Raw genomic sequence first — 18,531 nt, 5'->3', positions numbered from 1 at the left:
TGCTGCAGGACTGAAATGAAGGGCTGTCAAAAAAAAAAAAACACAAAAGGAATATCTTCTTCAGCTTACAAATCAAAAACAAATCAAATCACGCTTGTGCAGGATCGCAGCAGAAGTGGCCATGAATGTGATTACCGCACAGTCAAATCTAATATGAAGCACAGGAAGACACCTCTGGCTTAAGTGATTCCCAGGCCTTCAAACTCTCATGTTACCCTAATGTTAATGAGATTAGCAGAGGTTTTTCATGCCTCTTTCCATAAAGCTCTCACTTGATCACTGTGAACAGCATGGAGAATCAGTTGTCCCATTAAGAGGATACACTCAACACATAATGGCATTGGGAAGATGCTCTGTAATGCTTGGTGACGTACACATTTCTGCTGTTTGTTGCTCTGCATATGTTTGTATTTTTAAAAGTCTATGTTAAAACAACACCCAAATGCCATTATGAACATTGAAAGCATCAGTGGTCACTATAATCCTTCCTCTTGTCCATACTGGCCTTGAAGTGATCCTTTCATTCAATTTCTATGTAAGAGGCATCACCACTCTGATATAGGCAAACCAATCTGAGTATCTTTCAAAGTTCCCACTTTAAGTTTCCTTAGACAGTATTATGTTGTTAAGCTGTGGGGGAAGGAAAGTAACACAAACTGTAAATGTTGTACTTAAATAACCGTAATTTTGGAATATTCTCAGGTTGTTCGTGATTAACCCTTAACCAACAATAAGAATTTTGACCAATTAATACCATCAGTTAAACAGTTAAAACTAACCCCAGAGCCAGAGTAGACAAGCTGTCCGCTAGACAGAAAAACATACAAAACCCTGAAGAGTAAATTAAAGCACCACTCGGACTGGATTTATTTCTCTAGGAGAGGTGGGGTGATATGGGAGGAAGGCTTTTGTCTTTCTCTTTTGGCTTTGTCCTGCTGAATGTCCATATATATTACAGACCATATCCTGCTATTTCCTGATGGTTACAATCCCGTCCAGACCGATGAGTTAAATTATCAAGGAGCACAGTGAATATTATATTATACTATATTATAAGTTAACATGTTAATTAGGGAGCTTTAAGGATGCAGGCAGGTGATTTTTTATTTTCATTTTTTTTTTCTTCAACCTTTGGATGAAACAAGACTGGTTGTTTCCCCCTGCTTTCAGTCTTTGTGCTAAGCTAAGCTAATCGTCTCCTCGCTGTAGCCTCATATTTAACAGAATGTGGTATCAATCTTCTCAGGTATCGCTCAGCGAGAAAGTGAAGAGGCACGTTTCCGAAAATGTTGAACTACTCCTTTGACTCCAACGGGACACTTCTGTGGACGGACTGAAACTGTGCTGCGATCAACTTGGTGACACTCATTTTGTCCCCAGTTTGACTGACCATCCCAAACACACACACACACCCACACACACACAAAAAGTCCTGTATCTGGACACTGTGGAATTTGACCTGCTGTGATACGATAATCCTGTTACAATAGCTTACTTCAGATGGCTACATGGGGTGCTGCTTTGATCTGCTACCTAAAAGTACTGTGTCTGACTCTGATGTCGCACCCTCTCGCTTTCACTCACACGGCAAAACAGACCTAATAGACGATAACCAACTCCTTGAATACCTCACGTAACAGCAGAGTTATGTCTGCAGACCTCTTATCTCAACCGCTACATGTGATTATCAGATCTATGCAGATGTTGTTCTAAAGGTGGTGACAGGGCAGCTGGACATTACTGTAAAAAGCTGCACTCAGACCTGGACAAACAAGGTGAGACCCAAATCACAAATCTATTTTGGGCAACACATTCCACCAATCCTTCCAAAATAAAAAAAAATAAAAAAGAACTCAACTATTAGCTCAAAAAAAATGCATCAAGTTCAAGTTTCCAACAATCACATACTGCAGTCCACAGAACAAAAAGCAAATGTATTAAGCATGGGATCATGCTGGTATGCAAGTCTGTGTGTGTTGGAACGCTGTGAATGTCAGAATGACTGGAATCTTCCAGGCTGTAATCACATAGTAATGCAGAGGTATATGGGAACCAGCATATACTTGGACAAATAAAAAAAAAAATAGGTTTATGTGGTGTGAGGTGTGTTTGCTTTGCTGGGAAATGATTCATAGATGAACTGAAAAAGTGCAGATGGGAACAGCCTGAAGGGCAGGGCTGTATGGATGACAGTATTAAGTAAGGCCTACCACATGTGTGGTTGCAGTGACTGGGAAATTAGGAAACTACCATAATAAGATATTACCTAATTGTATAAATATTCCCATGATACACAGATCTTTGTTATCCCTGGGATGCGCTGTTGAATTGTCCAGGGCGTCTCCCTGCCTGGCACATGCCAGAACAGGCTAAAGGGCGTAAAGAAACTGGCACAAAAATGAAAAAAGTATTCATGACAGCAATGGTATGAGCTACCTTGTGTAGAGTCCCTCTGGAGTCTCCCAGGAAGGCGATGCTGTGTCCGTCTCTGACACTGACGGCCACAGCAGTGAGACGGGCGGCTGAGGTGTGCCACACGGCCTTGGCCTCCAGCGGCGCCCGGCTCGCCATCGGACTAGGGGTGTGGTCAGAGCCGCAGGGATACGCCTTCAGGGTATTCTGCGGAATTTAGCCACAACGGAAAGGGTTTCGTTAGATTGGTTTGTCCCTCCATTCGTCTTCCATTCCTTCCTACCGCTGCCTTAAGAGTCACTGAATCCTCTTAATTCATCATAAGAGGATTGCACCGTAGGTTCAAGCAGACTCATTCAGATAAGCCAACTTGCTCTTTTGGTCTGGCAAAACAAGCGCTCCAAATCCTGCTTTCCAGTAAGTCTCTGAGCTCTGGCTCCAGATAATTGGCCCTGACGGAGGAAGCAGAATGGGACATCTTGTTTTGGTCTACTTAAGAGTTTGTTTATTAAAAAAAAAAAAACATGAGCTGGGGGACTGTGATCTAATACATCGTTCTTGTCCACTCTTCTGTCAATCATCCCTCTGTTTTTCTTTCAGCATCTTCTTCCTCTACAGTCTTCCTCCCTGTTACTCTCTGTGCTACAGTCTGTCTATTCCCATGTTTCTATTCACCCCCCGCCTCCTTCCTCTCTCTTACTCTCTGTCCTCTTATGTCAGTGGGTTTCAAAAGAACTCCAATCCTTCCTTGTCAGTGCTCATTAAGCAGCGGCACAGCTGATTCAGGGTTAGTTTGGTTTATTGATCCCTAACGATCCCATTAAATGGTTCTGAGGGCTGACAGGACCTGAGCGGCGGGGGGGGGTTCACTGGAGGGCTGCAGCTGGGCAAAGCTACTCCTGGGGCATCCGTAAGGCACTGGGCCTCATTACAAGACTTCCAAACGTCCATTATATATATATATATATATATACAGTATATATATAGCCACAACTTCTTCCTGTTTCTCAGCGTAATCTTGCCAGTGAAGTGATCCCTTGTTTTGCCTTTCACTGAGTCAATATATTTGAGGTACAGGAAGACAGCAGGAAATAATACATAATGATGTATAGCCTTAATGTGTGTACTATAAGGCAATTATCTATGCTCACAAAGTAGAAAACACTGTAGCACGCAATTCACCTAAGGGAACCAGAGAGAAACGGTTATTGAAAGAATCACTGTTTGAAAATCTGCCAAATATTTGCTTTTCTTCCATCAAAGAAAAGGTGAACTTCAACATCAGGTGGATGTTGAAAACATTTCCCGTGTCCTTACCAGGGGCAGGTTGGCACAGCTGGACTTGACCTCGTACTCTATGTAGGCCACTTCCCCTCTTCCCTCCACCCGCCCATCCTGGGTGTAGCAGAGGTCACGCGTTGAGTCGATGTGCCTGTCGAGCTCATCCAGAGGGTAAACGCACAGGGCCGAGGCATCCAAGGGACTGTTGTTTGTGGAGCCGACATGGGTGGAGAAGACTCCCAGCAGATCCTCGCCTTGCCGGCCCGCACCTTGTCCCACCTGTTGCAACAGAGGCGTGGGAAAGAGTTGGGAAAGTTAAACACAGCCGGTATCAGAGGAACTATTGTGAAAGCATGAGTTGAAATTCATGCTCTCTGATGACAAAGAAACTCCATTATTTCACTATTTTGAGTTAGTGCTTCCTACATGATTTCCAAGTACTGATATATTAATATGATTTGGAGGAACATATAAATGTAAAGAAGTACCTGGGCCGCTTGGAGCAGGTTGTACGTCTTTGAATGAGAGATTGAGGATTGGCAGACAAGAGGAACTTCCACATAGGAATAGTAGGAGGTGTCATCCAGGCACACTCGGGCAGCATAGGTCCGGTACTCCCTCGATGCAGACTTGATGTCACGGCGGTAAAACAAGAAGTACACGTACGCGCGCCGAGTGAACGACGTCACAAAATGGTGGTCGTACTCCGACAGACGCCCAGCTACGGCCAGTTTAGCTGTCTCCTCGTAGGAAAAGATGGGTTCTGATGAAAGGTGGCGGGTAGAGATGGGTGGGTGGCTGGCGGTATAACCCCTACCCACATACATTACTGTCCTTCCGCCACGAAGCCCCACCACCAGCCCCACGGTCGACACTGACGGATCATTGGCCGCAACATACTGTGTATCCACGGGCCTCTCGGTGGAGAAGAGAACCTTTCTGATTGATGACAGGCTGCGTTTCTGGCAGGTGCCCTGGTGGACGCTCCCGCAGGTGATCAACTCTGACGCCTTTGGATCCACCAGCAGTAATTTGTTGTGATTGCTGGTTCTCCTTGCCTGGGGACAGTTGAGTTCAGTGACCGGGGGAAGGCAGTCTTTGCTGTCGCTGACCGGGCCCGTCATCTCCTCTTGTTCCAGCCGCAGTCCATCCAGTCCGTCCAGCTGGAAGAGGTGGTCCCTGGCCCCCACGTACACCTTCCCCACGGAGGGGTCAGGGTGGAGCACCAGGTGCTGGAATTCGGTGTCATTTCGGGAAAAACTGGGGTAGGAGCGACGATGGGCAGAAACAAAGACGATGGGGATGAGGAGCAAGAGCAGGGTGGAGTTCAGAGCCTTCCCATGTAGCATGGCAAATATTCTGCCGGGAAAAACAGAGCAGGGTTACAGGCCTGCACGAACAGATGTTTGAGGTTAAACAGCAACATTTAATAGGGCTAAAAGCCGCTTCCATGTAGTTGAGTACAGTTACGAGTTAAAGAGTTTTAGAGAGCTTAGGTTAAGGCTGGGAAAAATGTTAAGATGTGGGGAGAAGCTCTTAAAAATTTAAGCTAGCTTTTTCTTTTTCACACACACCCACACACACACACACACACACACACACACACACACACACACACACAGACACATGATTCAACCATGACAGATTTTATTCAACAATAACTGTTAATATTCTAGATTTTCTTATGTCAACAAATCCTATGAAAACCAACCATCAATACTAACAAGTATTGTCTTGCAGCCAAAGCCAGAGATCCACTGTTGAAAATCAAAAACACTTTAATGAGCCACACTGTTGCTCTGGAGGACACGCTCCTTCATTACCATGAACAGGGGCCTGTAGTTTATTTTGACTTGGCCCCATATGTACAGTCCTAGTGGTGTGAGTTCTTGCTAACAACCAAATCCGTTCACAACAAATGAACTATTTACTCCTGCTTGTGTAAAGTCTGCTAAAAACTACAGTTCCCAGCTGTTATAGGAAACAGGTAGTCAGTTGGTTTTGGGTCTGAATGCCACAGACAGTCTTGGGAAGCTGGAAAGTGTTGAGACAGATGTTGGTTTGTCTTTTAATTGGATTTATTGACCAAAAGAAAAACACACAATATTGCCAGCTTTATCATTTAAATAGAGTTGTAAAAGTCCAAATACACTGTCGTGAAAAAACCATCTCACCATCAATGTTCTTTGTTAAGCTGAAGACTTCCTGCGCCTGATCACCTGGTATCATATCCCATTCCTTTCCTCTCGACCTGTAAATGATTATCAATCTGCAAACAGAGAAGACAGACTGAGACATGACTCACAGACTGATGACTCTCTTATCGGATTATTCATCAAAATGTCACAACACCCAATACGTGATTACACACACACACACACACACACAGTGTTTATAATTTTACACACCATACAGACTGTATTCATTGGATTAAAACACCAGCGGCCGCAGTATCCCCTTACAGCTGCAGCATTCAAAACAACAACTCTCATTTCCCATTTCCACAGCCATCACTCAACACCTCTGAGGAGAGTGGTTTGCGGACACTGAGAGCCTTCACATTAGAGATAAAAACCCCTTTAATTATTGAAGAAGCTCCTCAGACCTTCCACTGACCTCAACGAGAAAGGTCACATAAGAATAAATAAATAGCTCTGTACACCACAGTGTATGGAGCAAGCTCTAAACTGGGCACATGTAAGAGCTCTGCAAGAATTAGACACACACATTATTATTTATTTTGAAACTGAGCTTAAGCTTTCGGTAAGATTATTCATGCCCCACATCCCTGCATAATGACACGTAGGGTCAGGGTGGCTACGTCTCAAAAAGTGTGATATTCAATATTGTGCACCATTACTTTGCTGTGTGAATAGATTGCTGAGACATTACACATGCAGTGCCATCTCACCTAACTGTCTACCCCCTGGGGCTGCAATCAGGACAAAGACAAGGCAGGGATGAAAGGGAGGAGACTGGGAATCTGTGTGTGTGTGTGTGTGTGTGTGGGGGTGGGTGTGAATGTGTGTGTGTGTGTGTGTGTGTGTGTGTACATAACCAGGGGCCATCAAGGAGCAGGTGCATGTGTCTTAGTATGTGTCTGGTAAGTGGGTGAGTGTGTCTCAGGCCTCCTGTTTACTTATTCATGAGCAGAATAAGAAGTATAATAAGTAATAACCTCCACGCCCACTGTCAGAGGGTTTGAGTTGAGTGTGTGTGCGTGTGCGTGTGTGTGTGAGTGTGTGTGTGTGTGTGTGTGTGTGTGTGTGTGTGTGTGTGTGTGTGAGAGGGGTGGCCATTACACAGTCTATTAAACAAGGCTGAAAATTCACACAGTCCTTTGAGACAGAGAAGAAATAGTCTTTATGAAATATACATATATATAAAACAAACCAATTCTTTGTGTCTCATGTTTTATTGAGTCAAATCTGGTTAAGCTCTGAGATACAAGTTCTTAAGCCTCTTAAGGGATCGCAGTTTCTAGTAGGTCGGTTGGTCAGTTGATCAGACTCGTTCACACTTTATCAGTCTTATATCTATTCATTGGATTGCCATGAAATTTTGTGCAAACGTGATCCTCTGGCTTTTCATTTAGCGCCACTAGCAGGTTGATTATTTTTATTTTTAGCGAAATGTCTCTTTTGAATGGACTGACATGAAATGTTTTCCAGACATTCATCTTCCCAGGATGTTCTCAGGATGAACTGTTGTAACTCTGGTTATACATTTTCATCTAGTTCCATCATCAACTTCCTAATTTATCCAGTATGATCAAATACCTGCAAAGCTACTGTAGCATGTGTTGGTAACATGACAAACCAAAATGGCTAATATACATCATGCTAACATGCTCACACTTATACAACCCTGTATCATTTAAAAATCTATATACAACTAATCTGCAACAGCAAACATGAGTTGTAGGAAACTTTATCACTGGCTGATTATATTTATTTACAACAACGGCTCTTTGATTAAATGTGGTCTCGACATGAGGCCAAATTGTTATTGTACAGTTCTGGAAATTCAGAAACACAAGTTTAATTTGTGTCCATCTTTCAGTTCAAGCAGTGCTCTGTGATTGGTTGCACCCACAATGGTCAGGGGGCTCAGGTAAAAGCTGAACTCATTTGAACTTTCGACAAACCCCTGCTACACTTGTTATGCCGTGGACATGCACACAGAGGGTGAAGCGCACACAAAGCTGTTTTTCCTCAGTGTTGTGAATATGCCTTCAGTCCTATCGATCCCAGATCTTAAAGTGCAATCTACAGGATAAGGCAAATGCTAAAACATAGCAAAACGCACAAGCAGAGAAGAATCATAAAGTCAGAAGACTCATGCAATAATGTCAGTTAACAAAATAACTATTAAACATTAACATCAACATTACCTAACATCAACCACCATACTGGTCATACCAGACCAAGTAAGGCTGTAGCAGGAAAACCCCTCAGTGTATTACAATGAGAACAATGTGTTTGTTGCAGTATTTCATTAGAAGTAGGAAGACTTTTAATATATATAATAAAAGTAGATGTCAGAAGTCAGTTTGCTGGAGTGAAATAGATTTAAGCCCCTGACAACAATAACTACAGCAACTGAAACTAGAGAGGTTTCTTTTTGTTTCACAGCTGGATGCAATTAGATAATTTAACACTTTCTAAAGCAAACCTTCTTCCATTCAGTAGATTCAATTCGATTACAGCTAAAAACAGTTACTGTCTCCTTGTCCTGCCTCTGTGACAGAGCCTGGGAACAATTCTAGACAAATTCTCACTGCTACTCAGAGCAGGCGTCCTCACCTGCTCTTTGACCGGCCATCATGGCGCGGTCATATTATTTATAGCCTAAAGTGACCCCCATCACCATGGGAACTTCCTCTGACCAACCAGCAATGATGGCTTCCTACGAGCTACCATGAGATCAGACTGGATGACAGTGGTGTGGGACACAGCTGAGATGGAGGGGAAGAGCAGACACACGAGAAATAAAGCTGTGGTTGATGTAAACGAAACAGGGAAAGTCCAATCTGGAATATTTCTCTTGACATCTCAAGACCTTTTATGGCAATGCATCATTTTCACCTCATCAATCAACTAAATAACCACTCTGCAACTTAGATTGCTCTTTAATTGTGAGTGACGGAAGTTTGTGGGTTTCCAGGAGCATAAATCAGCAACTTTTAAGCTGTTTAAGCCAGAATAAATGCATTAAAAGTTCAGATCCTGGAGGTTCACCATCTTTAAACCTTTGCCACAGTCTACCGAAAGTGAAACGTCTACTTTTCCTCTTGAGGTGGAAGCAGTTTCGTGGTTAACACAAACACTACCGGCACCCTTCAGAGGAGCAGAGGGGCGGTTTCTCCACAGTTCATCACTTTGTGTCTGGTATGCAGCGTGTTCGGCCATGGGGCACAGTCCAACAAACTATAAATAACCTCTGGTAGCCCATTAGGCTGTCAACTTGGGGAGGGGAGATGGTGGTCGCAAAGGAACTGTGGAGTAAATTTTCACATGCAAGTAAAGACATAAATAAACATGTATGAGTGATTTCCTTAGAGTTGTAGTCTTGTCACGGTGGAAACAGGACTAAACTCTCTACTTAAACCCAGAAATATGACTTTCTTTTAGCTGCTGACGGTGGGGGGGGGGGCTTACCCATCCGAATCAACAGTGTGTGTGTGTGTGCCACCGAGTATATTTATTGACTTCTATAAAACGCCTCAGAATGTGGTCCCATCAGTGAACTTTTGCCCTAGCCATTCCTATCTGACTCACGTTCTTCTCTCTGTCCATGTTAATTAATCATTGAGAGAGTGTGCTGCGCAAGTTCATTTCTAAAGCTTCTAATGAGCCATGACAGCCCACTGAACGCCTAAGACCTCATAAAATATGTGGGGTCAGCAGCACGGCGACAGTGCCCCCACATCGGGCCCGGAGCCATTACTGCCTTGCATTGTTTTGTTCTGGTGGGTCGGCTGGCGTCTTGCCCGGGGGCCCCAGACTCTAGCAACGCTTGCATCTGTGGCTCCCATCCAGAGAGTACAGTAGAGAGAGTAGCACATAGGGTCTGTTTGAGATCAGCGAGGCCTTCAATGACAACACACAGGATACCACTGAGAAGATAAAGAACAGGCGCGCGCATTTGCCGGTAAACACTTGTAACTGATTTAAAAGTAGGGAGTGGAAAGAGTCGGCATATGTGTTTGGATGACGTTAATGACACTGATAGAGTTACGCAGAGAATAATGTCGCTGAAAAAGCCTGAAAATCCAATTCTCTGGGGGCCTTCGCAGGAAAAACTGCAGTTTGCTGTGTTTTCTCCAGCAAGTTTCTCATGCTGAGGGAGATCGCTGATAGAGAAGACAACATAAATAAAGTGAAAAAAAAACACACAAACACACTCTAACATGATGTTTTTCAGTAACAGACATCTAGCAAAGACACTGCCAGTGCAGACCCTCTGCTCGCCACAATCACTGATCTCTGTGACGGTGTATTACAGAGTATAAACACGGCAGTATTCTCCTGTTCAGCTCTGTAAGTACATGTGTAGCCCAGCGTGGCTCGGCATCGCTAAGTAAATGTAATGAATGTAAACACGCTGTTACAGATCACATCCATCTAGTGATGCGGTGGTGCCATCAGTGGATGAATTCTGACGCTCAACTATAAATCAAAACCTGTGCTGTGAATATCTAAGGCTGGACTCCTGTAAACGCCTCGTACCAAGTAGAGATGTTCCAGTAATATTTTTTCCCTCCTGACACTCTGTCTCAATGTGATACGGTCGCGATCATTGTTGTATAGCTCAGGTTGCCAGTGCCAGTGGCTGCACAGCGTAAGGAAAAATGTATTTCCTGGAAAACTCCTGTTTTATTCGGGTGTGAAACTATAAAGTTTATCAAAAAAAAACTATGTGGTGTCAGATTGGTGAATGGACTCATGTACTCGCTGATATACAGTATTTTATGCAGTACTGGAGGCACCGAGCATAAATCCAGCTTTACTGTCAGCTTTTGGGTCATGCATTGATGGTGCTACGTTTTGTTTGTGGTAAATGAATGACAAAAAAAGGAAGCTGGTTGCTCAATGGCTAGTACTGTCAAGACTGATTACAGTTGGCCAGCTTGTTAAAGTTAAAACATTACACAAAAGCAACAATGGAATTTAATTCAACAGAAATTCCCTGATCACTGTGATTCCACTGAAATAAACTATTTACGCCCCAAATTTTTGCCTGAAGGCTCAATCTAACAGCAGGCAGATCCTCAAGCTTGGAACGCTAAGCATAACAATAGAGAGGTCTGCACCTAATGTTGATGGTGTGAGCACCACAGAAGAGAACAGACAAGGCCATCATGCTCAGCTAAAGTTATGTGACTCCTTTCTGCCAAGAGTCACTAACCTGTTTGGACGGGAGGCGAATAAAACGCAAATAAAAAATCTACTGTGAGTCAGTTTGAACCTAAACACACAAATGTGTGACCAAGTTCACTTTCCCACTGAAACACAACAAACTGGAGGTGCGATCACACCCTTCACGTCACTGCAAATCCACATTTACATCCAGTAAGTACACCCACATACAGTGTAGTTGCTGGTTGTGTGTGTCCCTACTTGGATGGTTAGATCAGTGAAAGCGCTAATATTATGAGAGCCAGATGTACACGTTTGGCCTCTCTCCATTTCCGTCGCCTTCTTTAGGGTCAATGGCAATCTTTCTCCCCTCAGTTCACATGCAGACACAGAGGGTCTCTCTCTCAGTCCCTCCGGTGGGCTGAAGGGGCTCTCTGTCTGCTGCTGGAGGGAATAGTGTCCCTTTCACAGCTCCACGACCGAGTGGCTGCGCTGAACGGACACAGGATAAAAGCCACTTCCCTTGGAAAGAGAGTCTACACACACATATCTACATGAGTGCCGAGACACAACACACTTTTTCATGTGCCCACACCCACACACATCCACACACACACACACACACACACACACACACACTCACTTAGCTCGTTTTATGACAGGCTCCTTTCACCCTGGAGACAGTAACGCTCTCCCTGGAAAAAGCAGGTGTTAAGCCTAGCTGCTTGGTACAACATGACACGCAAGACCTGAGAACCACTGTAAGAGCAAAGGCCTTTTCATCTGCTGTGATCTGTTACTGATGTTTCATGATCCCTATTCTATTACTCAACAAACCAGCTCATTTTTACGAAACGTAGTGAAGATCACTGAAGACCAAAACAGCCATTCACTCACTCAAGTCACTCACTGCCAGTGTGATAAAGAAGAAATAATGTACTTGTAACTTTATTTTTATTGAGCTCCAAAGTGTCCAGCTTTTAAGAATTAAATCAGACTTCACTTCACGTCATAGTAGGAAAAGCTCAAGTGTAATTAATAAAATGAATGAATGACTGCTTCAGTTTAAGGGTCCTGGTTTTGTTCATGCCGACTCATGGTCACACTGTCATGATTTACTGGGACATTTGAAGAAAAAAAAACAAAAAACACACCCACTGTAGAAGAACCGCTCCAATGAAAATCAAGTTTTAACCTTGTTAACAGGTCCATATGGTGTTTTTTTTTATATAATACAAGGCATATCATGAGCGAAATAAGCAGTCAACACCATGACTGCAGGAGTTCCACCTTTGAACTGCAGTGAACCAATGACAGTCTCATAAAAACAGATTTAGACAGCCAGGGTTAGAAGCTTGCCAGTGACAAGCTAACAAACTATTTAATAATAAATGCTAACTGCACCAACTGTTCTGATAAATCTCCCAATCACTGATTTTGGTCTCAACAGACTCACTGAGTCTGTGTCTGACTGAGGCTCAAATGTGTCTGAGTGTCTCCGATGTTTCCAATAACGCTAACTATCTCGATACGCGCTGCTCTTTCACCAGCCACAGAAACCTTGTCAGTACAGAGAGCGAGTGTGTATTAGCACAGCCACTAACATTGTGTCAGCCAGTGCTAGTTACAAGCTAACAAACAACATAAACAAATAAAAGATGGCAACGACGCTAACCGTTCTGATGTTTCCTCCACTTGCCCTCTTGATACTCTCTGCTCTTTCACCTGTCAACCTACTGCAAGCAGGGGCAAAATAGCACCTGTACTTTTCCTATGATGAGTTAAAATGATAATAATAATAATAATAATACATTCTATTTATATAGGCCACTCAAGGCACTCAAGGACACCTTACAACACACAGTAAGATAAATCAAATATACAGTAGCAGCAGACAGTAATCCAACAAGGCATAAAATACTAAATAAATTAGAATAAATATAATTGTATAAAATAAATACGATTCCACAGAACACCAGCGCTGGATTCAAACAGAATAGGCAAGTCTGAAGAGGGTTGTTTTGAGGTGGGATGTGAAGGTAGGAATATTATTATACAATATTACGGATGTCTTGTGGAAGTGAGGGGCAACACGGCTGAAGGCTCTGAACGCCAAGCCCGTCAGACGCGCAGGAGGTACAGTGAGATTAATGAAAGAGGATTATCTGAGAGCTCGGGCAGGTGTGAGTAGATCAGAGAGATACAGAGGTGCTGGGCTGTGAGGTGACATGAAAGCGAGAAGCAGAATCTGGAAATCAATACGGTGTTTAACAGGGAGCCGGTGCAGTATTAAGACATAATCATAATAAATAAATGGAGTCAAATATACAGTATAGATGAGCCAATAAAATGTGACATAATCTAAGAAATTATTAAAAGTCAACCCACTATTATGACTTGACTTTGTATTATTTCATTGTTTTGTTGGGAGTTCTCTTTCTCTGGCTAACGGGAGCCAGCTAAAGACTGTAGCTGGCAGTTGTTGCTGAGTAACAACATGCAATTGGCTAAAAATTGAGGGGGTGGTGACAACACCACTGTCATGGAAACTGAAAAAAACTGCCACTGCAAAATAATAAAGCCAACTTTTGAAAATGTTTTTTTTTTTTTTTTTTTTTAAATTCAAATGTGTAAATGGAAACAAATATTAACCACAGAATCATGAACCAGATAATGGAATAACATTTCATAATAATGAGTTTTATTTTATCAAATGATTTCATCATTTATTGCTTCTTTCACATCCTGCAAATTCAGAAATCTAGATGAATAACAGACGTACATTATAATGTAATGTGAAGTTTTGAATTTCAATATGGATGACGTTTTACGGGGAGTGCAGGTTGAGAGTTTCGTTGTAAAGTGCAACTGGTTTCTCTGAGCGTATGAGCACGAAGCCTTTGACCCTCTGACCCTGACTAGGTGGGAGAAAGGGGAGACTGGTGCTGTCATGGAAATATGACAGACTGGAACTGATGGTGCTGTAATTCTTCAGTTCAACATTCAACAGACACGGGGATCAAAGAGCAGTCAGGAGGAAGCAGAGGCAGGGGGTGGATGGGCTTAATGAGACACAGAGAGAGAGAGAGAGAGAGAGAGAGAGAGAGAGAGAGAGAGAGAGAGAGAGAGAGAGAGAGAGAGAGAATGATTGACAATAGCAGCTGAGGCCTAATTTAACATTTTAACCAGTCAAAAGGCAAACGCCTATGGGACCCCAGTGGCCCCTGCAGTGCAGTAAAATATGGCCACTTAATAAGCATGTCTGTTATAAGTCTAAAAGTGCCTGTTTGAATATAGTTTGATGGGAATACATGGTCCTCACAACCCAGCCTACCTCAAATAGCACATTGTGAACCAAAACTAAAATAGGACCATATAGTTAAATTAAGATGCAGAAATGCATGTGCTTTAGTGAGCGGGTGTTGGTTGTGTGCTTTCATTATTTTGTGTGTGTGTGTGTGTGTGTGTGTGTGTAAGACAGAGCGTGTTAAGTGGCCAGTGGTCAGATCCTTAGAAAGAGCCTCTGCTGACAGGGTTGGACCACAACAGCGTGGACAGCAGCCAACAAATCCTGCCACAATTACAGACCTCAGTTCCCTGGCCTCGCATAGGGGAGTCAGCCAGTTGGCCGCACCGAGAATGACAATGTGAGAAAAAGGGAGGATGACAAAGCAAAAAAAAATAAAGAAAACATAAGAAATAATATAAAGTACAGAGTACAGTAGCCTGTGTTTACTTACTGGGCCACACTCTGCTTTCTCAGGTTAATGCTGATATACAGCATAAAGCTGCACAAACAGGATGCAGAGTAGCTTTAAATTAAAAGCCCATGTGGTAGGGATATATCTATGTTATTTAGAAATGAACAAACTATCCTTTCTGAACAAACTGCATCCACACTGGACTTCATGGGCGGGTGGAGGTGGAGGTAGAGAGCGGACTGGGTTCCCTCCTACCTCCTCCTCTGGTGCACCTGTTCAGACTCAGGTACAACAGATACAGCATGGAGATGGGGAGATTCACACCCGCTCTCATCATATTTTTGCAGTTTTGTGGGTTAATAAATGGACAGATGGCTGTGCAAACTGTGGCTTTAACCTGTTATTGACACACAGCTAAACTATGATTCATCCTTTTCTTCAGGAATAGTTCAACATTTTGGAAAACGGCGGACACAGGACGTCCCAGAGAGGCTGGGAGCTGTGATTGCTGCTAACCTTTTGTTTCTTATGAAAGAGACATTTGGGAGATTTTTACCGGCAGCTGAGTTATCCACAGAGTTATCCTTTTGTCCATAACAAACGAACCAGGGGATTATAGATAGAAACACTGAATAAAGCAGTTTCAAAAATCAGTCATTCACTGATGCAGTGATTCACAGATGAAGTTCAGCGGAAACAGGATGTCTCGGAGCGGCTGGGAGCTGAGCTGTCTAACATTTACATTTATGATCCAGACATCCGATGACTAAAATCCTGATCTGGTTAAAATACATAGTTGAAAACGACCAAAGTGTTAAAAACTGTATCTCAAAAATGTGTCTTAAAACTGGAAAATTTGTCATTGACAGGTGTCCAAATTAAACAGACCGTTACCATGATTAAAATCACAACTTTCTCCAGGTTTGAAAATTGCTGGAAACATTTGGGATAATGTTAAAAATATATAACATAGGTGTAGTCATTTTTAGACATTTTATATGTGGAAAAATTACATATTATCACTTCAAACTCAAGCAAACCTGATATGAAAATCAATCAGAAACTGACTTCAGTAATGTACAGTGGTAGTATTTGCCTTAAGTGTTTAATACACCAGGACCACCACTGAGTTCAGCAGTGACTTACAAATGTAAGTTGTAACAAATGTTGATTCCACTCTGGTGTTTGAGCTTTAAAGTCACTGTCAAATGCACTGAATCTGTCCTGATCATTTTCAGAGCTATTCACAAAGTAAAGAGGAAAAATTACTGGTTAAAACGAAAGGACAAAGGCATTTCCATTCTGTTTACACAAAGACATAGCTGGCTCAAATAGCTTCTCTGTGGCTGGTTTGGGGTTTGAATACAGATTGGCCATATGCTCGAACTAAGCATCACGTCATCGAGGACGCGCTGGTATGGTCATTGTGTGGCAGAACGCTAAGGAGGTGGCAGTGGGACGTGCATGCGTATCCATTTGTTTGTGGATGGTCTGCATACATTACCACCTACAGCTTGTACAGCCACATCTCCACTGCAAGTCACACACACACACACACACACACGCACACACACACATGACCGCCTGTTCTTTCACAGCACTCAATAGCCTGAGAAAGCCCTTTGTCGTCCTTCGTTGTCGTGACGACGTGGCTGGGTCGAGTGAATAGAGAGAGGAGGTCCAGCTCTCCCGGTCTGTGGGCATTTTAATCAGCTTGTCACACTGTCTGTGGTCTAACAACACTTGTGCTCGTCTCTGCCCCTCTCTGAGGCCAGAGATGGTTTTTTTTTTTTTTTTTTTTGAATAAGCACATCTTCAGCAAAATCACTTCAGTCTCATTTTATGATTCAGAGAGCTCTGGGAGACATCAAGCCTGATTTTCTGCTCTATTATTGAATTACAGAGTTGACCAGGGGAAAAAAAAGTGCCACATCCAGCCACAAGACCAATGATAGTGAACCAGAGTATTATTGCTAATAAGCCTGGACTGAGGGTGGAAAATCTGGTCTGCTGTCTCCCCGTCCTCCACTTTAATAAGTTTTATGGTTATGAAACATGCGGCATCGCTTCTCAAAAGCCAAGAATAAGCCCTAAAGAAACCCTCATCTATTCCCAGAGGAACTCACTACTGGATGTTTGAGTTTGGAACAGGGCTCGGAGAACATGATTTGTTTTATTCATGAATGAGTTTGCAGCTCATGACCCATGGCGAACCTTTGACTCATAACATGCTAAGTGGAGCCAGTTCTGCGTCCCCCTTTTGTCTCAACCTTCCCAACGAATCCTGTTGCCTGTCTCTCTCTCTCTCTCTCTCTCTCTCTCTCTCTTTCCCTGCACCCGGCCTGGTATCTCAGGCGCCTATCTGGATGCCACGCATTTTCTAAATATTTAGTCAGGGATTCTTTGTGGCTGTTGTCCCTGGCTGGCGATAGAAGCTGCAGTATTAAATCATTACATCATTCCTTAACTAGGAAAATATACTCTTGAGAGGTTAGACCGGTCCATGTTTCTCTTGAAAGGTCCAGCTGAAATTTGAATCCTCCTCACTTTTTGTACAAGGAAATATAAACTATAGTGATGCTGTAGCTATCGTGCATATATCTCCATTTTTGAAAAGGATAAAACATGTCAAGGAAATATTTATAGAAACACGACTCAGGTTCAAGCCTCTGGGTGGGTGGGCCTATTTTCCATGGCAGCAGTTGACTGACATTTGAGTGCCAGCATTGCTCGGGGACACGCTGTCAACTGCTATAGTGCTCTACTGACTGGAGCACATACTATATAACATATAGAGCGACGGTTCTCAAAGTGGGGTCTGGGGACCCCCAGGAGTCCCTGAGGGGGTTCCCCAGCAAAAAAAGGGGAATCATTTATTTTCACTATAATTCATCCATAAGCAACACAATGACAGAATGTACGACTGTTTTGGTCATGGGTTTCTTTCAAACACTTTCTGTGATTAAACATCTAAAAGCAAAAATCTTATCAAATGTGGGTCTGTGGTCTAATTTGTGTCAGCTTAAGGGTCCTTGATGTGAAATAGGTTGAGAAGCACTGCCATCGAGAGCCTCAGTCATGACGTCACATCTGGGATAGATTCAATTCAGTTCAACGGTGATTTATTGACATGACAACAAACAACACCAAGACTGATATACATGTATATATCAATCATATATTCAGAGTATATTATTTGTGTGTGTGTTTGTGTGTGTTCAGGTCAATCATTGTCCCTCAGGTTGTGGCAAGATCTGCCCTGTCTCCTTCTCCTAGGAGTGTTTTTAATTATTATTAAAAAAAACCTACCGTCCTTATCTAAACATGTGAAGCGAGAAAGGCTCTGTTCCGAGAATGAATGTTTAGTTATATTAGCATAGTCATAAATGCTAAAGGGATATTTATCTTTTCTTACTTCCGAAACATTACTCAGAAGTTCTGGTTTTACTTCGGCTCTCTATGAACTTTGATCCAAGACCTTATTTTCCCCTTATTTTTCAACAAATTTGTCCCTTTGCAACAATAATCATACACAAAAACCCATCAAGTTGTCAAGTTAGCAAGCTAGGCTAACACTTCCACTCGGAAAGTGAAAGCAAGTTCGCCTAGTTTGCTAATGTTAGCAACGTGTAAGCTTAGCGAGACCGTATAAGCAACTGTTTCATTATCAGCCGATGTTTTTGATCTGCTGAAACACTATAAACTGCAGCCTGTAGATAAGCAAGCTTTAGCTGTTGTAACTGTAATATACTCCAAGGGAAACTGAAATACATAAG

The 18,531-nt window shown here is 42.8% G+C and overlaps 1 protein-coding gene across 1 annotated transcript in view; it reads right to left on the bottom strand.

Annotated features, from left to right (window-relative positions):
* The window catches only part of LOC111221308 (plexin-B1-like), a 64,871-nt gene that overhangs the window by 24,148 nt on the left and 22,192 nt on the right, over positions 1-18,531 (bottom strand). The window contains exons 2-4 of the mRNA XM_022744663.1: positions 4,182-5,052; positions 3,730-3,972; positions 2,437-2,619 (exon numbers count right to left, since the gene is read on the bottom strand). Coding sequence (XP_022600384.1) covers positions 2,437-2,619; positions 3,730-3,972; positions 4,182-5,052 — 1,297 coding nt within the window. The remainder of the gene's footprint in view (positions 1-2,436; positions 2,620-3,729; positions 3,973-4,181; positions 5,053-18,531) is intronic.

The sequence above is a fragment of the Seriola dumerili genome, unplaced genomic scaffold, assembly GCF_002260705.1.
Source record: "Seriola dumerili isolate Sdu_G_001 unplaced genomic scaffold, Sdu_1.0 BDQW01000083.1, whole genome shotgun sequence".
Classification (NCBI taxonomy): Eukaryota; Metazoa; Chordata; class Actinopteri; order Carangiformes; family Carangidae; genus Seriola; species Seriola dumerili.
Note: the sequence above shows the minus strand (reverse complement) of the source record. Positions and strands in the feature narration are given on the sequence as shown.